This window comes from Manis pentadactyla, chromosome 3, assembly GCF_030020395.1.
Source record: "Manis pentadactyla isolate mManPen7 chromosome 3, mManPen7.hap1, whole genome shotgun sequence".
NCBI classification, from domain to species: Eukaryota; Metazoa; Chordata; class Mammalia; order Pholidota; family Manidae; genus Manis; species Manis pentadactyla.
This window is the reverse complement of record NC_080021.1, coordinates 58392390-58414727: the sequence shown is the minus strand read 5'-3', so window position 1 is coordinate 58414727 and position 22338 is coordinate 58392390. Positions and strand designations below refer to the sequence as shown.

Genomic DNA, 22338 nt, shown 5'->3' with positions numbered 1-22338 from the left:
CGGAGGAAAACACAAACCACACGATCTGCTCCAAGCCGCCAGCAGCCGGAAAAGGACATACCCCCGGCTCCCCGCTCCACCCACTCCGGCGGGCCAGGTCGCCGTCCCTCGGCCCCGCCCCCTACAGCGGGTTGCGCCCTGACGTCTGGCCCACCCCATACGCAAGGCTCCAGCGCGTTCCCAGCTCCACCGCCTCACGCCAGGCTCCGCCCCGGTTCCAGACTCTACCCCTGTGACGGGCTCGGTTTCGACACCAGGCTCCACCCACCATATCCGGCAACCCCCGGCCCTGCCCGCCGCGTCGCGAGCGTAGCTCCCTAGACTCACTCTTAACCGTCCAAGCTCCTGCTCCAGCTCCAAGTGCCTCTCCAAAGCGGTCGCGAAGCAGCCTGGGCCCTTTCTGGGGATCGTGGAATCAGAACTCCCGCTCCCGGAGCCACTCTCAGTACCTGTGCTTCGACAGGGTCGGGAGAAGAGAAACACTCGCAGGAAAAGGCCCTCGGCAGTCACGGCACGAGCCCGACACAGCGCCGCCATGACAGCTCCACACCTCTGACCTTTGCCTTCTCCGCAATAACGCAGGTCACGGGGCGGGGCAACGAGAGGCCCGCCCACGTACCGCTGAGCCCTGGTTACCTAACAGTTTACTCCCATCTTGTACCACCCTAAGTCCCCACCATCAGTTTTCTCGCATTCTTCCCCCAATGTTAATTCCCAGAATTTGCCTACCCTCTTCAAAACGGAGTCTTAACACTACACTTGTTTACCTGTAAACTCAAGACGTGTTTACAAATTTAACTATCTTCTACCCAGGTGTTTGGTATTAATCCGCAATTACAAATTTTGGGGGCAGGAGGTGAGCACCTTTCCAGTTCATTTGCAAGTGTGTTGACAGAAGGAATTTTTATGTATGACAACTATTTTAATGCCGTTACTGTGGATTTTAAATCTGACGTGCTAATCAATTGCATAATTAGTATATACAACACTACACTAACCTTGGAATGGTGCATAATTGTATGAATCATCACAAATAATTTATTACTGCTAGCCAACTGTAGGGTAATCCTTACAAATTCAGTGGGGGAGGGGGGCTTAGGAAAAGTAAATTCTACCCTAGGTGGGTTCTTCCTGTTGGCACTTAAAATGGTTTCCCTTGACTATTATTGAAATATTGCCTAATACACTTATGCATTATTCTCTATGGCTGTTGCTACTTACACTTCCCTTGGGACAAACTGGTAAACTGTAAAGAACATAGGCCATTGACCTTAACCCTTAATTCTAGCCCTGACTCTAATCCTGATTTCAGGCAAGCCAACTTAATGTTGGTTTCCTCACTTGTCAAACCAAGCTGTCAGTCCCTGTGCTAAGTTAAAAGAAGTACTTTGTAAACTTAACTAAATCAGTATCAACAAAACAAATGGGATTCCTAAGGTCCCCCCATCTAAATTCAGTAATGTATTATATTCATGTCCGACCTCCATCAGATGATAATTTTCTTGAGGATTATGACATTTTGAGACAAATCCTGAAATTTTAATGTATGAGAGGAAGTTTGTATCAATGGACTTCAAGTTACGTGTAGTTTTCCTACCTTTAGTAAAGCATCAGAAGCATCAAATGAGAGGGACTGTAAAGGACTGGGCAAATCAATAACGAGATAATGTCTGTACACTTCATCCTTGCTTACACCTGCAGTAACATTGGCTTTAATGACAGTGTTTTAACATCTTCATGGCACATTAGGGGTTCTGGTCCTGCTCTACTCTTTGAACTACACCTTCCTTGCTTTATTAAAAATGCAGGTCTCTTTTTTTCCCCTGTATCTGCAAACTTAGTACACTTTGTAAAAATATTAGTAATGGTGGATGACAAGGAAAGTAGAAAATAGTTCAAGTCCCACCTCCATGTCTACTACTATCTCATCTGTAAAACAGTAACACTGCCACATCCTTGCCTGCAGTACTAAAGGAAATGAGTGTAAAATACCCAACACTTACTGAAAGCTCAATAAACTGGCTATTAGTGGCCAGAAAGAAATTCATGCCTCTTAAGCATGCATGAAAACCTGGAAGAGTAAGGCTAGCGATACATTGGGAAGATACTAGTATTACTCTAGCTAGCCATTTTCAGCCAAAGAGATGAGTAAGATCATTTCAAGGAGATCATGTAGATGATGACTAGAGATAGGTAATAACATTTAAGGAGCTGGAAGAAGAGAACACTAGAAAATAGTCAAATTGTAAAATAAGAACAGAGAGTTAATCCCAGAAACCAAGGGGAAAACGTTAAAGCACAGAAAAAGATCATACTAACTAAAAAATATTGAAACAAGTTTGTGTTTGACTTTCACTGTGTGCTAGGAGAACCAGCAAGTTAAAATAATCACACTACCAGCCAACCTAAGTAACATCAAAATTACTTAATGAGAGTTAAGAATTTTAGTCACCAAATAGCATTTATTTAAGTATGAAATCCTAGCAGATGACAGGTATATGCAGACTCTACCCTCTGGGGGCTTACAAACTAAGAGTGAGTTCTTTTGGCTCATTTTGATTTCAAAATCGGAATATGGAAATTGTGAAATCTGAGGTTTGCAGGTCTATTTAAAAGTGGTAATGCTTTATATTAATTGTAACCCAACATGGTCTCTAATTAATGTTAACTACAACCTAATATAGTCTCTAATCGGACAGTCATTAACAGCCAAACGTCTCTTCACTATGCACAAAAATCTGATTGTTTTCATCTGGGTCTTAAGAGCAATAAAGAAACACATGTGATCCGGACATAGGACCTTAGGCAGCATTTCCTCTGACACATATACAACAGTCACTTATAAAATGCCTTTTGGTGGTTAGCTTGTAGGTTTCAGTTTTGTTTGATACACTGATTCTGTATAGCTGCTTATGGTGTTTTCCATATCCAGGATACTAGGGTCTGGAGAAAAGTTGTATAATGGACTCACCCCTTTCCTCAACAGACAGGTAATACATTCAAAAGAACCCATACCCAAATTATAGAACTTCTATTGTTTTCAAGTACTATACAAAAAAAGTACAGTGTGCATTTCTTAACAGATCCAGAAAGTGATTTCAAATTAAATGTGTTTTTTCTCTATTTCAATAGTTTCTCTGAGTTACTAAAATGAAATCCAAGGAGTTCTACTCTCTTCCATTGATTAATTGGCCTCATAAACATAATTCACTCCATTTCCCACAAAGTCCGCAAATTAAGGGCATACCTTTGTAAAAAGGGGATAATTTCAGGGATTATTTTCTTCTATCACACTACTTTAATCTTTCATCATCTGAGATTTCACTCTCATGTTGCTGTTTTCTTATAGTGCCAAACACAAAACAACACAGTGACCAGGACCTCTCCCTGTTATTCTCAGTAATGACTGTGTTTCAAATTTCTTAAATATCCGTTAATTCATAATTCATAAAGTCGAAACCTCCACAAAGACCATTTTGAATAATACGTCTAAATCTTTATGTTAATTTTTCTAAATTCATCCTCCCTCTACTTTTTACTACTTAAGAGGCAGAATATTTGCAATCAATTTAAATCACATTTAGATTAAGTGGGGTACATGTTTGGAAAAGTGATTATCCAATTTCTCCTCCTCAACCATTGCCAACACCCACATATTTCCATCCCAGTTTCCACCCCCTATTTCTATCATTTTTCCCCATAAAATAAAGAGATTTGAGGATATTTCATTCAACTAAAGAAACTGCCAACTTACTCCATTTTGCCTTGTTGAAAAGATAGTAACAGGGCAGGATCCAAGAAACAGTGTGATGAAAAGATGTGACAGAAAAATGTGAAAGACTAGTTGGTAGAAAAAATAATTTAACAGTTATGTTGAATAACCACAGTATTTCCATAAGAAGACATATTTTTACAGATCCACTCCTTGGAAACAATGCTTCAACAACCCTTGCATTTTAAAGCCTTTTCGAGAAGATAATTTATATGTTAGTCTGACACCATTAGCAGTGATTTAAAGTAGATAGTAAAAAATTGCCATTTTTTTCTTTTTAGTATAGACACCAGTTGACTATTTAATATAACAAGCTTTTCAGACCACTGGCCTCATAATAAATATTGAGACCTATACTACTGATATACAGAATTTATTAAGCTTTTCACATGTAATAGAGCATAGTTGCAGTTGCATCTGAAGTGCTGACAAAGCTCTTAGCAATCTAGAGTGGCGACATGTTATTTTACAACAATCAAAACTTGTGACTTTTCAGATTTGGTTTTCATAAGATATATTATCCCAAAGTAAAGCTAAGTCATGCTCTTAAAAAATGCTTTAGGTCACTCCACGCTTGGCAATTAACATTTGGCATTGACAATAATAGAACAAATCACAACTTGATAAATAACAAACACAACATTGTAAGCCATAACCATACACAGCATAAGGAAAAAGTAGTGGTGATGAGTAAGTAGTATTAGAATTAATAGAGTACCTTGGCCTCCATTCAGATGCTTCCAGAGGCTTTGGTTCATTCAGCCCGGACACTGTTTTCAAGGTAGGGGCAATGTCTACATTGTCATTTTATAATTTCTAACACACTGAAAACAAGTAAGTAGTAAACCATAAGTTGACTTTTATTAATGCATATAATCTTCAGCAGTTATCACCAACCCCTTGGTATAAAACCTTTCAAGTTACATTAGTCATTTAACTTTGTGTGCATATTTTAAATGGTACTAAATGAATTAAATGAAGACAGCACTGTATCTCCAGCATTTTTATAGCTACCTAAATCAAAAAAACTTTCAAGCTTTTGAACTCAGCATTTGATGAGAGTGCTTATATTTCAACCTACACATAATAAAATATGCTTGAATCAGAAAATTATTTTGCAATTTACTCTGAAACTAAAAACTGAATTTGGTGAAAAGTAACTTGATGTAAGTGACATCATAACCAATACACTGAAACGGTTACTGTCATATATATTAATAAACAAGGATATGAGGACTCCATTCTCAAATCACCTAAGAGTTTGAGTTACTATATGTACTGTCACTTATAAAACTGTAACAAATTGTTTGTAGAAGTGATTTACTTAGTCTGGTTGCTTCAGACACCCAAAATATAAGATACCTTATGCCAAAAAAATGTTTAGAAAAAACATTCTTGTAGCTGGTAGTTCTTCCCTTGGAGACAAAGAAAGTTATTCCAAACTTTTAATAGCTAAGATTCAGAAAATTTAAGATAAATTTTCCTTAGGAATTAAATATACAGAGATTCAAAAAGGAAAAAAAGAAAACCATATAGAAGATAAAGATTAAACTGGCATCTCACATCCAGAGAAGTTTGGTAAAGTAGGAAAGAAATTATAACCTGCAGCTTCTCAAATCATTCCAGTGAGGGTCCCCAGGTACTACATGTGTTTTTATAATAGTGTTTCCTAAATAAAGGGCCTTAAATGCACATTAAAGGATGTTTCCCAGGAGTAGAGGTGAAGATATTTTTATTTTGTACAACCCACAAACTATTTGGTCAAAGGAACATGTAAAGCTAAATAAAAGCACATCTGGTGGAAATTCATGGTAATGAATGTTGACAAGATGTGCTTGGATCTCGCTTGCAGCATCTGGCAGTGGGTAGCAGAACAAAGGTAGGAATCTCACGGGGTCTCCTGTGTCTGTTCTGGAAGAGGCTCCGTGGCGGTGGCACTAGCATTTGCAGTTGAATTCAAAACTTCTCCAAAATCACCACCAGCAGGCTTGGTTCCCCCTACTTTAGACTTTAAAAATAAAGTTCAAAAAAGAAAAGACAACATGAAACATAAACTTAGCTGACTGTGCATAAAGTGACTCATATTTTACTTTGAAGAACAAATTAATCAGGAGCCTAACAGCTCAGTGATTATTATATATGTATGGTATTTAGTAATGGTATGATTTAATGGAAAAACTTACGCAGTCTTCCCTGCTGAAATATTGAGATTTGGTAAATTCCACCCCTCCTCTCTTCTTCCTTATCTGCCCATTATTCTTCACAGGGATATCTGTCTGAAGAACTTTGAAGTTATTTTGAACTATCTATTGAATTCTCTTCATATTTTAAAAATACTTTGTATTTCATCAAACTGTTCATTCAGCTATACTCATTCAAAATATATTACTGAGTGCAGCAAAGAGAACAAATATGTGTGTTTTTCCCAGTTCCGGTGCAAGCGTTCTAGCCTGTTGCTGCTTGAGTGCGGTACAAAGACCCACAGACTCATTTCCTGGGATCTTCCCATAAATGCAGAATCTGAGGCTGGCCTTCTATCTCCAGCCACAGAGTTGAGATATATCTTTAGTAAGTCTCCAAATGTTTCCTATACATATTATAGTTTGTGAAGCACTACTCCAACTTCTCTGGCCTGGAATTATGTCAATAAACATGTTTTATCTGAATGAATCTATCTTCCTTACACTTATATAATATTTTATGCTCTTCAAAACCTTTATAACACATGTCACTTCATCCTCAATACCGATCTATCTATGCCCCTCTCTCTGTCACATCTTAATACTGGTCACTAGGACAGCTAACCAACATTAAGAAACCAGTCAATGACCAAGAATGCCACTCCCACAGAGGGTTACACTTGACCTCACACTCAGCTCAGTCTTAATTGGCCAGAGGCTCATGAACAAGTGGAAAATGTTATCTCATTCTTTTTGGTCTCCCATTCAAAATACTTGAATTATTTGAAAAATCTGAAGTACATCCACTGTAAACTTATGAAATTTAAAAATACATTCCTTAATTCTAAGAAAATGGTAAGACCCCTTATAATTCAGCATGTCTAGAACTGAACTCCCCACAACTGGTCCCGTCTCTCCAAGACTTTCAATGTCAGCACCGCCTGCCTAAGTGCCTGAGCCAGACATCCAGGAGTTACCTGTGATCCTTCCCACCCTGTTCCATATCATTAACTTTTTGTCTGTCATTTCTAAATTCTAAATATCTCTCAACTTTGTCCCACTGGCCCTACCTTAACTCACTCCACCGTCATCTTTGGCCTGGATTACAACCCCTTCCTTCTAACCAGTCTCCCTGTCTCCAGCCTTTCTCCCTCAGACCTGCATAGCACCAGTGATGCCTCACATTGGTTAAAATCCTTCAAGGCTTTCTGAAATCCTGAGCCTGAATTCATTAACAGGGCCTGCCCAACTCTTGAGCTTCATGTCCTACTCAATGCTTGACATCACAGCAAAGCTCCTGGTGTTCCTCAAAAGGGCCCCAAAGCTTCAAACATTGCCCTCCACGTAAAAGCCTCCATTTATATTAGCAAGTCCTGAGAGGCCCTTCCTCATCTTCCCTCCAGCTAAGCTAGGTCAGAGGTTCCTGTTACTCATCCTTCTTGCATTCTTGACTCTCCGTGTCAGAGCACCTTACCTCACTTTACTTTCATTGGCCATATAAGTGTCTAAACCTCTTGCAGGAAGGGTTTGTGTCTCTCTTGCTCACCATACTATCTCCAGTGCCCAATACTCATTGCTGGGCACAAGGTGGTCAATAATCACAAATAAATGAATCAATCCAAAATCTAAATGTAAGTACACACAGACCCAATGTTTAACTGAATATAAATGTGATTTAGCAAAATTATATCCCAAGTATACAACTATATTTTACAGCTTCCTTAGGGATAGCTGTTGAATATTTTTAATTACGTGTTTTTATCTGAATGGTTCCTAGTTATATTTCAAAAGTGGATTTCACCACATTTATGAAGTCTAACCATTCTCAGGAGGAGAGTATATAGTAAATGACCAGGCAGGTTGTTTGGTTGGATATAAGTTGGTTAACAACCTAATCATTTCAGAACTGATGCTTATAGCAGATTTCAAGGAGAGGTTTGAACAGTCCTAACATACTGAGAATTGAATTATAATAAGCCTTGACTCCCTGCAATGTACAGTTTGTATTCAAATATATGACTAGGCATTAAAAAAATAAAGCAGGTCTCTTGTACTGACCTAGAAGAGTGACTATAATTTTTGCTCATCAAATATGAACTAAGTAGCTGCAATAAGCTGAGGACTATATTCTAGGCCCTTGAGAAGCATCAGTGAGCAAAAAGAACAGGTCCCTGGGTTTATGGGTTCACAGAACACACACCCTACTGAGACGTGAATGAATAAATTGTAGGACTGTGTGTACAGTGTGACTCCTTTTTGAAAAAAACACATTTATGTAGAAACAACAAAGGGGTATATTAATGTTTTTATGTGCAAGAAAAAAAGATCCAGGTCATGGTACAGCATTTAGTTTTCTTTCCATAAGCATACCCTGCTTCTGTAATTTTAAAAAGATGCATTTTAAAATAAGTGACTCAATTAAAATTCTGAAAAACTAAATCTGAGTATTTGTTTTTAAGCTGATTTATGTCAAACATTTAAGATATTAGTTTTAATCCATAAAAAATATCTACAAATGATTATCAGAATTAGTTTAGAAGAAATGAACAGATTGGCTTTGCACAAACTCTGTAGAGAAGCCTGGGAAATGAATGGGAACCAGACAACCTTTCTGATCACTTGTGATCCTAAGAGTTGATGATTTTATAGTTTTGAATATAATTTTGGAAATAATACAATTGAGAAATTAAGTTAATTATTATGGAAAAATGGCCACCTCCCTGGAATCAAAGCAATCAAAAAATGAAACAGTGCATCATCAGTGATGATCATGGCATCATCATGTTCAATAATTGAAGACTGAACAAACACTATCTGTCCTAAGGCACATTCAAGCAGACATTAAACATAATACCAAGGAAAAATAAGAGTGATACAGGAAAATATTTATGTTATATGGTTGATTCTTTTTTAAAGCATAAAGAGCACAGTCCTACTACAGACATACATCGCTGTCTCTGGTTGGTAGGACCAATTTTTTGTGTTTCATTTTTTTATGCTTTTCTGTATTATTGTTAATCTTCTACAATAAAATGTATGTTAAATTTTGTCCAATATAAAAGTTTTTGATGTGAATAAAGCAAAAAGCAGTGCAAATTTCTCAAGTACTATTGCTTTATAAATTATACATTTCCTTTCAGCCCTAGCATGCTGCCATACAAGAGACACCCCCCCCAAAAAAAGACTATAAGAATACATCACCTTAAATATTCATTAATAATGTAAAGAATGCAGTTATTAAAGTTCTTTATTTTTACAAAGAAACAGTAATGTGAATGATTTACCCATAGCAAAGAAAACTGAGGTAGCAACCAAGCTACCACAAAGACTATCCAGCTTTCTACTTGCCTTTAAGTTTTCAACCTTCTCTTCAAATGATTTGAAAGTTGGGGAGTTTCTATGGAGAAACAAGAAAAACAAATAGTAAAACTGCAAACACTGAAAAAAGAAACACCAATTTTGAAAACATCATTAGTTGACTGCATTCCTTTTCAGCCTTGTTCATAATCAGCACAAGAACAGATATACTTATCTGTACCTTATATATGTAGGCAAACACACAAATATGTATTTTTGATGTAAGATTATTAACTTCTGTCCTAAAATTTCTACAATGATGCTTCTGACTCCATGAATTGAGCCTGTCTCAGACACATGATACAGAGAGTCAGGTGTGTGTGAGGAGAGGAACAAAGGTAACACATCAATTCTGTCACTTCTCCAACGAGTTACATACAAGAACATGCCACCGTTAGGTCAGTTTAACGTGGGTTAAGGTGCTCTATTCTAGAACTCATGTTTAAATTCACATGTTGCCTGGCAAGATTCCCCCTTGAACCACATCATCAAGCAGGGCAAGCAGACTGTATGAGGTTCCACAAGAGATCCTGATTCCAGTGGCAGATACCTTTGGTATAAGACTAACTTCCGGGAAGCAGCATAACAGACAGGGCAGGGAGAGACCAAAAGGCAACAAGGAGCAGGGAAGCCGGCTGTGCCTACTTCCCAAAGCTGCCCCAACTGACAGAAGCTCTCAGCCGAGCCCACAGCCAGCCTCTCCCGTGCCTTCACATTCATCCAGGCCGAACAAGGGAGGATCAGGGCGTGTCCTCACACCTGGGTTTCCTAAGCTTTCATACCATCCACCTGACCTCGAATGTCCTTCCTACTACAAAGATGAAAAAGGTGAAGGGAACAAGGGGTTTGCTCCTTTCCATGGTGGCACTCAGTCCCAAAGTGTGGTCGCCAGACCAGATGCATTAGTAGCTCTTGGGAAGCTGTTAGCAATGCAAATCCTCAGGTTCCCTGCCAGGCCTACAGAATTAGAAACTAGCAGTGGGCCCAACAAGGAGAGGGCTTTTAACAAGCCCTCCAGGTAGTTCTGTTGAACACTTAAGTTTCAGCCACATATATTGTTAAAAATCCTCTGCCTCTCTAGCAAGGTTAGGTGAGGTAATACATGTACCACTTCCAAGGGCTTACTGATGAAAAAGAAGACAGTAGAATTAAATCATGGTTGGCTCCAAATGTCACAACGGGATGAGGGAAATGGAAATGGGAAGATGGGAAGAAAAGGCGGGTGTAACTAAAGATAGAGGTGGTGAGATGCAGACAGAAATGGTGGGACCCCTAAATGTCTGAAAAGAGGTTTATTAGAGGAGCAGTGCTCACTTTTTCAGTTAAGCAGATTTCAGATATGTAACTATTTAACTAGTTTGCAAAATGAAATAGAACAATTCATTTCTTTAAAAAAAAAATCACATTTAATGGCACTATTGCACCCATCCTAACATTACAAGAAGAGCAAGTGAAAACTGACATAGTGACAACCTTGCAGCTTGTTTAGAGTAGAATTCTAGTTCCCTATGTTAGAACAGTTCAAGTTAAGCATTTAAAGAATAAGATCAACTACATTCTGTAAAAGTATACTTTACCTCATAGCAGGCATGCTAATTGAATGCTGAATGGAGCGTATACTAACAGGCAGCATTAAAAAGAAATAGAAATGAAATTAGTATAGTACAGTGGTGATTAGACATTATAGTAAGCAGACAAAACTTAGCTTTCTAGGAGTTTGTTCTTTAGTACCATGAAGAATTACCTACATTTTTGAGATGGAGGGGATTGGAGTTATTCCAACATAATTTACTTTTATTGATGATCCAATTTAACCCTAGTAATTAATAGTTCAACCTTGCATTTTTATAGCACTTTGACAACTGTAAAGTGCTTTCACCTGTATCTGTGAGGCCTCTAGCAGCAAGGCTCAGAAGTTAAGTGATGTCCCCGAGGTCCAGTGGAATCAAGAGTGGGACTTGGGTCTTCAGAACTCCTAATCCAATGTTCACCACCTCCCCTCAAAAACTCAAGCACACACATACAAGTATACCACACACACACACACACACACACACACACACGCACACGCACACGCACGCACGCGCGCAAGGTCAGTGAAACACTCCAGCAGCTGTCTTTCTCCCACATATTTGTGACCGGGACAGAACAAGAAGGTTTCAAAATAATCACCTGTTTGACAACTTTAAGTGATTTACATATCACTCCTCAGTAGTTATCAATTTTCTAGTAAGAGACACCTGTAGTTCTATCCCAACTGAACTAAATGTTCTGAATGGCCATTCCAGTAACATTTGGCCCCCTGTCTGCCTAGGACCAGCTACTTACTCCAGGGCAATGCTGTTTACTGATCATTCAGTTTCAGGGTGATCTAACTCTCAGCCATCTCCCACAGGGGACCACCTCACAAGATGAAAGTACCTTACTTCTTGAGCTCACAAAGTCCCTCTATCCTGCTAATACTGTTCATATGCTTATAGTATTTTGATCACTGAAGCATTTTTGGTAAATAATCCTTCCTTTTGGTAAGTTGGAAGTCCAAGGTATTCTCAATTGTATACAAATATTGTGTGTTTATGATTCAGTTTTCTCAAAGACTCAGTTGTTACAAATGACAGTATGTTTCAAGTGTAGCTCCCCAAATGTAGTTTTACATTAGTATGTAATAATATAGAGTATGATCTTGTTATAAATCAAAATATGCTGGCAATTCATGTAGTAAAATCAGTAAAATATTTGGACATCTTCACACTTAATGCCGGACATAAGAGGAAAAGATCCATGTAGCTCAACATCCTCTCTGTCCTATAACAGTGGCAGATACCTTGGGTATGACACTAACCTCCTGGTGATCTACAAATTGTTTGGACTGAACAGGGGAAAAACAAGCATTAAGACAACTAAGATTCTTATCCTGGGACTTGCAGATGTGTGAGCTAGAAAGTCATGTAGGCTTAGATGTTGCAGAAGATATTTTGGGGGACCAGTTACAAGTAGCAAGAATGCAGAGGAAGCCAGTTCCCAAGGAAACGACTGAATCTCAGCACAGAGAAAGGTAGAGGAAATGAGGGAGATCAGACCATGTGTGGAAGATGGCTGGATGGGAGAACAGTAGTTTCCTTGGTTTCTGGAAGTCACCTTGATTTCTAACAGCTCTCCAATCAGCAGGGCTAATCTGGGTGGAGCCATGTCTAGCTCCCTTTCCTCTCCTAGGATTGCAAAACAACTTTCTTTGCAACAGAGTCCCCTTTTTACGTGAGGTAACTTACATAATTTTCTGTTCCTCATAACCAAAAGGTTCTTCACTGTAACACTAATTTTGGCAGAAATTACCAAATTCTGGCAAAAGGTGGGTAATGGTTGAAAGTGTAATCAATTGCTTGTCCACAGGATTCACAAAATGAATTCAATAGTATCAACAAAATGAGGAGATTTAGAGGGACAGAGTAAGTTCATATTTCAGAAATCACAGCTAATTCTACTTACTATCCCTAAGCACCCACGTAAAAGCTCATTTCCTCCAATGGCCATTCAGTGGTTTCAATGCCCCTTGAACTGATATGTAAGCTAGTTAAGAGGAACATGTCAAAGGCAAAGTGGAAGGAATGATAATAAAGTGAATTCTAAATACATCAGGTTGGCCATAAATTCAACATCCAGGGCACAAATTAATTCAAGTTCATCCTATGTAAGAAATAAGTCCTGAAGTCATAAAAATAAAAAAACTGAATTGTAAACATCACCTGGAATTATTAGGGACTGGGAATGAAAACAAGAAGGCAGTGGAGAGCTACATGTGAGAGATGGACGGTGGTAGAGCATCAAAGCAAGGGTATATTAGGAAGGAAGGGGAAACCGACAAATAAGGAAATAGGAGAAAACAGTGTGTTGGAAATACATTTTTTGTAAAATATGTCTTTATGGTATTACTATAGGAAAGGACTATCAATATGCTCCCAAAAAATCAGGCTGAAGTTCATAATTTGGGGCATTTGTTTTTAAGAACATGGCAGGTGCCCATGTAACTTAAAGAAGAATATTAAAAAAGATCACTTTGAGAATTCTAAGAAACAGTGTAGCATCTCATAAAGGACTTCAGTAAACATGACAGAATCATACTTGGTGTTTAGTTTCAATTAGCAGTAAAGGCAAACAAAGAATATAGATCTTTGAGTACCATGAAGAATAGACACACTGAGCATATTTAAGTGGGAATATATAGGAAAATGTAGTAAGTGATTACAATGAGGAGTTTATTTTGTGATAAATCAGAGTTGAATTGGTTTTGAGCACCTTCCTATATGTTTTATATTTCACAATAAGTTTAAAAATACATCCACTAAACAGAGAATGAAATCAATCAAATTGAGACTGACACATACAAGCGTCAAGGTCTCCCTGCTTTGGAGGCAGCCATTTCAGTATGAAGAACAAGGAGTACCTATCAACTTTAAGTCTATCCAGTTATTTCAGCTTCTCTATAAATCATATTTAGATGAAACTCAGTTTCCTTGGTGGTCAGTTTGGAATCTAACTATAAGGCAGCTGTTCTTGCATTTCTAGCTTCTCTACAGACGGTTACACAAATCTTCAAATTTCCTCAATTCACTTATCATCTCCAATTTCATATAAGTTTAAATACACTACGGAAAACTTCAAAAGCAAAAATCCATGTTGCTGCTGGACCAGAATGTCTCTAACAAGTATGTTGTGAGGACTAGTTAGCATATAAAAAAGCAATTTTGTTACAATTTTTCCAGATTGATTTGTAACCCTTAAATATAGTAACCTAAATCAAAGTAGGAATGTGAATCTGGGTTCCCCAAAACACTGGGAAAAAATGACAGGGCAACCTGATTCTCACTCTGATTCTCACTTGGTAGTTCTTAATCTTGTATTAACTCTAACTTTGGAAAAGTTACCCTTTATTAATTTATAAACTTTTCCTTGTTTCTTTCATAGGTAACTTGATCTTTTCATCCCTAATAATAATAAAGGAGGAGGCATAGAGAGAGGAAGGGGAAGGAAGGAGGTAGTAAATAGTATATACAGAAAGAAAAAGAAGAGTTAATGGTTAACCTGTTTGATGCTTATTATGTGCCAGGCATGCTTTTAAGAGCTCTATGTATTATCATTCCATTTTGCCCTCACACTAATTGGTCAATTGCAAATGATGAATCAAAGTAACTGCTGCACAGTGCCTGGAGGAGAACCGTCTTAAACTATCCTTGTCCTGGGAAGGCAGAACAATGCACAGTAAGAGAGTCCAGGCTCCGGAACTACTATGTGCCTCGGTTCAAATCCTGGCCTACAGCCACCCAGCTGTGTGACCTTGAGGAAGTCACTTAACCTCTCTGTAGCCCAGTTTCCTCATTTGTAAAATCAGAAAAATAATAGAACCTACTTCACAGGTACTATATACAGTCCTGCCTGGAACATATTTCTTCACCAGCACCATTGTGATGGAAACTTAACTGAAAAACATATTAACATTTAATCCATATTAGATTATATTCTTTGATGCTTTCAAATTTCACCCAGCTATTATTTCAGTTGGTAACTTCAACCTTACAGTCTAGAACAGTGCCTGGCACACAGTTAGCATTCACTAAATACTTCTGAATGAAAGAATGAATAAACAATTGTGGCAACTAAAATTAGGGAACATGGGCACAAAAAGTTGAAAAGGGCATTAAAGCTTTTCAAATTCTAATCAAAAGGTACCCCCATTCTGACAAAAAAAAAAGAGATCATTTCTTTTCCCATTAAGTGAAGGAAATCTTCAGCAAAATAGAATTGTTCGGAATAATGTTAATGAACCCAAACAAGTAAAAAATATCTAGAGGTTTGTATGAAGATACACACATGTAAAAAGGAGAAATTTCCTTTGGAAATAAAGGCAAAGTTAATTAGTACTTCCTCTTAAATACTAATTCTTCCTCTTTTCCTCTTCTTTCTCCTAACACACCCACCCGAGGCATATCTAAATATCTAAATCCCAAATGCTAATTTATTAATAAACAATGTAGAATAAAAACCATTGCTGAGTCTAACAAGTCAAGTCAACAAAATATCCACAGTTCCATCAGAGAGTGAAATCACTGCCACAGGTCTGCTGGGTAAGCAAGGACTCAGAACAAAGGGTAGTTAATAAGATTAACCAACTATTTCAAGCACTTGGCAAAAAAGGGCCTCCTGTATCCATCTCCATGAGGGACAAGGCTTTGCTGCCAGGACTGAAACACTCAAAATCTACTGTCCAAGTTCCCTCTCCTTGGACAGTTCTGGTGGCACATGGCCAGTACTTGCTTCTGTGACTCACTGATCTAGAAGATGTAGGGGTATTTTTTATATGTTTTCCATTATAAAGGTTTTTATGTATTTCTATTATTTTCATATATTTTTTTATTATATATGACCACATTTAATCAGATTACAATCAGGACTTCTTGGGCTAGGAGTGATTTTTTTTTTAATGATTTACTAACTTTTAACCTGTGAGAATTATAAAATTCAGCTTTCAAAAGATAATCTTGTCTCTCAGTTCTAATCTTTAATTAAAAGACTTAATCTCCACATATGGATACACAATACATTATTAAAAACAGGACTGAAAATGGTAGACAGTATAACCTCAATTATTTTTTTAAATGAGATGAAAAATGTGACTGTGTAAGAAACTAGAAAAGAGCAGCAATATTCAATTTGTTCCTGGTGAATTAGTAAGACAGCTCGTATTGAGCCATTTTATGTACATGGACACTTGCTTAATCTCTTTAAAGGTACAGCAAAAAAAACAGTGACACGCCCTGATAAAACCTAGCGTTCATTCCTCTACAGCACTTAACAATTTTACATTTCTGTTCCTATCACATCAAACAGTTTTATAATCAGGTACTAACAAGGCTCTTCCACTCTTCCCTCATTCCTAGTCTCCACTTCCTTCCCCAACTCCACCCACTCAAGGATTTTAAGGTCTTTCCAAACAAGAACCGTATCTGGTGTGTTATGTCCTTTGGACCTGCCCACGGTAGACATTCCTACATTAGAACAGATTATGAGACCAAATACATATTCACACAACTGAAATCTTTAGATAAGGCTCTCCTTAACTGCTCCCTAGAGCACTTAGGCCATTTTTTTTTTTTTACTTTTCTCTAAGTGTTTTTTTTTATATCATTAATGTACAATTACTTGAACATTATGGTTACTAGACTCCCCCATTATCAAGTCCACCCCACATACCCCATTACAGTCACTGTCCATCAGTGTAGTAAGACGCTATAGAATCACTACTTGTCTTCTCTATATATACTGCCTTTCCCATGTCCCCCCCACCCCATTACGTGTGCTAATCGTAATGCCCTATTTCCCCCCTTATCTCTCCCTTCCCACCCATCCTCCCCAGTCCCTTTCCCTTTGGTAACTGTTAATCCATTCTTGGGTTCTGTGAGTCTGCTGCTGTTTTGTTCCTTCAGTTTTTGCTTTGTTGTTATACTCCACAGATAAGTGAAATCATTTGATACTTGTCTTTTTCCACCTGGCTTATTTCACTGAGCATAATACCCTCTAGCTCCATCCATGTTGTTGCGAATGGAAGGATATGTTTTCCTCTTATGGCTGAATAATATTCGATCGTGTATATGCACCACATCTTCTTTATCCATTCATCTACTGATGGACACTTAGGTTGCTTTCATTTCTTGGCTATTGTAAATAGTGCTGCAATAAACATAAGAGTGCATATGTCTTTTCTAAACTGGGCTGCTGCATTCTTAAGATAAATTCCTAGGTGTGGAATTGCTGAGTCAAATGGTATTTCTATTTTTAGTTTTTTTGAGAAAGCTCCATACTGTTTTTTACAATGGTTGAACTAGTTTACATTCCCACCAGCAGTGTAGGAGGGCTCCCCTTTATCCACATCCTCGCCAACATTTGTTGTTGTTTGTCTTTTGGATGTTGGCCATCCTAACTGGTGTGAAGTGATATCTGATATCTCATTGTGGTTTTAATTTGCATTTCTCTGATGATTAGCGATGTGGAGCATCTTTTCATGTGCCTGTTGGCCATCTGAATTTCTTCTTTGGAGAAGTGTCTGTTCAGCTCCTCTGCCCATTTTTTAAGTGGTTTATTTGCTTTTTGTTTGTTGAGGTGCATGAGCTCTTTATATAATTTGGATGTCAACCCCTTATCAGATCTGTCATTTATGAATATATTCTCCCATACTGTAGGATGTCTTTTTGTTCTACTGATGGTATCCTTTGCTGTACAGAAGCTTTTTAGTTTGATATAGTCCCACTTGTTCATTTTTGCTTTTGTTTCCCTTACCCGGGGAGATATGTTCATGAAGAAGTTGCTCATGTTTATGTCGAAGAGATTTTTGCCTATATTTTTTTCTAAGAGTTTTATGGTTTCATGACTTACATTCAGGTCTTTGATCCATTTTGCATTTACTTTTGTGTATGGGGTTAGACAACAATCCAGTTTCATTCTCTTACATGTAGCTGTCCAGTTTTGGTCTTAACACCAGCTGTTGAAGAGGCTGTCATTTCCCCATTGTACATCCATGGCTCCTTTATCATATATTAATTGACCATATATGCTTGAGTTCATATCTGGACTCTCTATTCTGTTCCACTGGTCTATGGGTCTGTTCTTGTGTCAGTACCAAATTGTCTTGATTACTGTGGCTTTGTAGTAGAGCTTGAAGTCAGGGGGCGTAATTCCCCCTGCTTTATTCTTCCTTTTCAGGATTGCTTTGGCTATTCGGGGTCTTTTGTCATTCCATATCAATTTTAGAACTATTTGCTCTAGTTCATTGAAGAATGCTGTAGATATTTTGATAGGGATTGCACTGAATCTGTAGATTGCTTTAGGCAGGATGGCTTAGACCATTTTTAATTGAACACCAAAGACACAGAATAACCTTCAATCACTGGTTTCTTGATTTTTTTTTTCAGAGCATAATTTTACCTTTAAATAATCCTGCATTTAGAGCAGCTGCTTTATCCCTATGATTTCCTGACCTCCAGGGCCAAGTGTCACTAGGACAGGAGGGCCTCAGCTACTCGTGTCTGTTTGCTTTCTGAAGAAGATAAATAGCTAGCTCATGCCTAGGACACAACTGGCAATAGGCAATGAAATGGAGGCTATTATATTATCCCTGCTGCTCACACTCTACAGCCCTTCCTCCACCTCAGTTTTCTCCAACTACTAACTGGATAAACTATGTGAAAGAGATAAGAGATTTGCTCCACATCAGAAAGACTCCTTCTGTAAGGTATGATGTGGGCTCACATCTTTTTAATGGGCTTTCTTTTGTAGCCTAATATGCTTTATTTTTCCTTTTGCAACTATGAAATTTCCCTGCATGCACAGTTAAAGAATCTAACTACTGCAAAGAAATAATAAAACAGTGGAAACTGCTAAGTAGCAAAACAAATACTGAAAAGTGCAGAGGAACAGTATATCTTATCTTAGGTATACTTTACCACAACTAAAAAATACTCAGACTGACTTGTCTAAAACAGAAGACTGACATAATGAGGCAGTCCAGATGCTGTCTATTACAACTGCATAATAGAACCCCGGTGAAGGAGAATTCCAACATTTTTACAAAAGCCCCAAGGAAATTAAAGCATCAAAAACAAACAAAGTCAAACATTAAAAGGGAGGAATTCTGCATGCCATGGTAGTGCTGCTTCTTTTTACCCCCCAAAAAAGGAAAAAAGAAATGTCAAAATCATTTCCACATCCCTTGACCCACAGTGTCAAATTCTTCTTTTAATTTTTGCATTAACCATGGTATACGAGAATCCTCTCTTAAACACAGGAATGCACTAGAGAAAAAGGTATTCCAAATGCAAGAAAATGATGTAGTAGACAAACATGACCATCCAACGTGGCATAAATGCCTACTTAAGCACACTTGTCTTAGACAATGGCTGAACTGCAGTGATGTTTTAAACTCTCCTTACCTAAAGGAATGTGAAAAGGCTTGCAATCTGTAAGAAGCCAGAGTAAGCATTAAAAAAGAAAGGAAGTTCTGGTAAATCTAAAACAATTAACCTACTTTTTAAAAGTTGCGCAAGGTTTTAACTGGACTCTATAAAGGTCTACACAATTGAGTCAGCATAAAAAGAAATGAGAGCACTTAAGAGATGTATATATGATTATCGAAAGAGATCAAGAAAGCTATGTTTATTACATTATGCTTAGAATGATGTTAGTACAAATATAATGAGCAAGTCATTTGGTGTTTTTGGTACCAAGTATAATACATTGAATGCCAGACTTAACCAACCAACAAAATTCTGGTTGTAAATCTACTTACCCACAAGTGAAAAACACAGTCATGTGATCTGAGAGTTTTGTTTTTGAAACACAAATCTTTCATGCCAACAGAAGCACAAGAAATTGAAACCACGTTTGTCATTTTCAGCATTGTTCTAATCCACATGAGGAGAGCAAAAAAGCACCATGGATGGTTTTTATCAAAATGGCCAGGAAAATTATGCATACTAATCTAAAATATAAATGCAAAATAAAAAGCAACAACTCAAAACCAAGATTTGAACCAAAGCGTGAACGTAGCTATGGCTTACAAATTAGGACAAATCAGTGCACAAACGAGCATGTTGTAGTCACACCATGGAATAAAGATGTACCACACAGACATGAAGACAGGTGTCAGTCCAAGCGTGCACTTTGGAATTCCTGGACTCATCCCAGCAGGATACCAGGCTCAGCCCACAGCCACAAGCTTACAACCATGACAGATATACTTACCCTATAGGTCAGGATGGCATAAAAGGACAAAGGTTCACAACCAGAATTTTTCAGCAACCTTAAATGTATTCATAAGATGATCATTTTGAATGTTATGCCTTAAAGTTAGTAGGCAAGGCCTAAAAGAATTTAGGCAACATTTCAGGCCCTGGTTTGAAGGAGTGCCCTCCCCTAAATCGAACAGAGGGGAATGCAGCAACACCCAAAGCCAAAGGCAGGAAACAAATGCAACCACAACTTATTGTAATTTGCCACAGATACTTAATGAGCAAGGAAAAATGAGGACGTACTTTACGTCTTCCAGCTTTTTGGTGATGACTGATCCAACAGATGAGAAAGCAGCTGAAGCCTTCTGTCCAGCCTGAGTTAAGGTTTCTGATGTCTTTTTGTATCTATAGTAAATTATAAAAGAACAGAGCAAAGTAAATTGATCTTTTCTATTACCAATTAAGGCAGTGATCATCACATCTTGGACAGCTCTCAAAAAAGTTATTTTTAGAACATCTAAAATCCTTCACAACCCCAAGTCAGCACTGTCACATCATCTTATCCTTAACCACCGTTTCAGGCACAAGCTTCTGTAGTGGCCCCAGGACAGCCAGAGAGATAGAGGCCCACAAAGGAAGGGCCCAAGAAATCAGGGTAAGGGCTGAAAATAGTCATGGAGCAAAGATGAAAATGAGCCAAAGGCTGAAATGAATTATACCTCTTATTCTTTCCTTTTCTACTTAAGCCAAACAAACCAAAAATGAAACCAAATTCCATACATGCCTTTTTAACTTTATCTCCTAAAAAGGGACCAGAAGCAAGGTAAGGCCCATGTTGTACTTCATTATTCAAATAAATTGTATGAGCATAAAGAATTTTTTCTTAATTTTGCATGAGCTACCAAATAAGGACCTGTGGACTCTCAACAGAGTCCACATAAAAGGCACAATATTTAAAGTGACTTGAGTGTGATATCTGCTGTAACCCAAAGGTATGATTTACCACCTCTCTCTTCCCATCTACCCAGGCATAGCAAACAAAACAGAAGATTATGGTAACTACACCAAAGAGGTTAAGATCCCCACATCCTAGAAAGGAATGCTCAGGCATTTTTACTTACCCATCAAGATCACATACCAAAAACACAGAGTTTACAGTGATATGGTCAAAGAATGTTCTTCCACTGCCTACTTATAAGGGTAAGGAAGAGGACCAAAATGACCTGGGCACCCCAGTGCTATTAAGTCAGGAAGCCCTGGCCTCACTGCTGCTGTCCCAGCTCAGAAGATGGGACTGAATACAGATGACAGAGAACACAGTTCAGACTCTTGTTACTAGAAGCCTGCTCCTCCTTGTGTGGGGAAACAAAATTGCATTATGATAATGCCTATCAAAACTTGTGTGATCAAAAGACAAAAAGATTAAGAAGCAGGCCTCTCCCACCAGCACCTATCACAGACCATATAGGTCCCTAGAGTCTTACACTATGTATAGAGCCAGGTAAAAAAAGACTGGCTCTGTGCTTCGCCAGACTAGAGTTCAAATCTTTTCTCAATATTTTGAGAGGCTTAGGGCCTCAAAACTTATCTGATTCTGTTTCCTTCTTAGCACCCACCTACTAAGTTATTCTGAGGACTAAGCGACCCATGTATGTATCTGGTGAGTCCATATATAACATTTTTGGAACTTAAATTTTTTTTCTTCAAATCACATACGGGGCCAGTTTTCTTTCTGCTCCCTAGAACAGTCTGGTAGACCAAAGTTAGAGAAGAGTTAGGTACCCTGAGGACTGGGGGAAGTGCTTGTGTTTACTAAGGAAAACTGTGCAAGCATCCTCATCCCCTTTCCATCATCTCCCCAAACAACAGGAGCAACAAAGGCCTTTATGTTCTCTAGAAAAATGTATGATAGAATGGACATACGCAGATGTTGCTGTCACATCTTGCCACCCTTTGGCAATGTTCTGTTTTAGTTCCTGTAGTGAATTGATCCCAAGTTTCCGCTTGATCTCTGCTAAATGCTTCTCCTTTGCAGCTAACACTTGAGACAGAGTCTGGATTTCTTCTTCTACCTACAAGGAAAGGGATTGGGTTAAGAATACAGCAAGAGTCATTTAATATGTCATTCAAACTATACTCAAAATTCTACAGAGTCATTTTAAAACATTTTTTATTCATTTTGATTTCTTTAAACAGCATTTAGTATGTTGTTAAGTAAACTGGTTACATGCTGATGCTGCCTACATGGCTTCTC

The 22338-nt window shown here is 38.1% G+C and overlaps 1 protein-coding gene across 10 annotated transcripts in view; it reads right to left on the bottom strand.

Annotated features, from left to right (window-relative positions):
* LOC118929399 (tumor protein D52) overlaps window positions 1–22338 on the bottom strand; it is a 288249-nt gene that overhangs the window by 167076 nt on the left and 98835 nt on the right. For 3 of the 10 annotated variants that reach the window (XM_036919454.2, XM_036919451.2, XM_036919448.2), the window contains exons 3-8: window positions 22008–22156; window positions 20388–20489; window positions 19287–19313; window positions 10887–10928; window positions 9301–9349; window positions 4130–5780 (exon numbers count right to left, since the gene is read on the bottom strand). In XM_036919454.2, the coding sequence (XP_036775349.1) occupies window positions 5661–5780; window positions 9301–9349; window positions 10887–10928; window positions 19287–19313; window positions 20388–20489; window positions 22008–22156 (489 nt within the window). In that variant the 3' untranslated portion in view covers window positions 4130–5660. Of the gene's footprint in view, window positions 1–327; window positions 5781–9300; window positions 9350–10886; window positions 10929–19286; window positions 19314–20097; window positions 20156–20387; window positions 20490–22007; window positions 22157–22338 lie in introns of those variants that run through there. The other 7 variants (XM_057497945.1, XM_036919449.2, XM_057497947.1 and 4 more) reach the window with 7 other exon arrangements.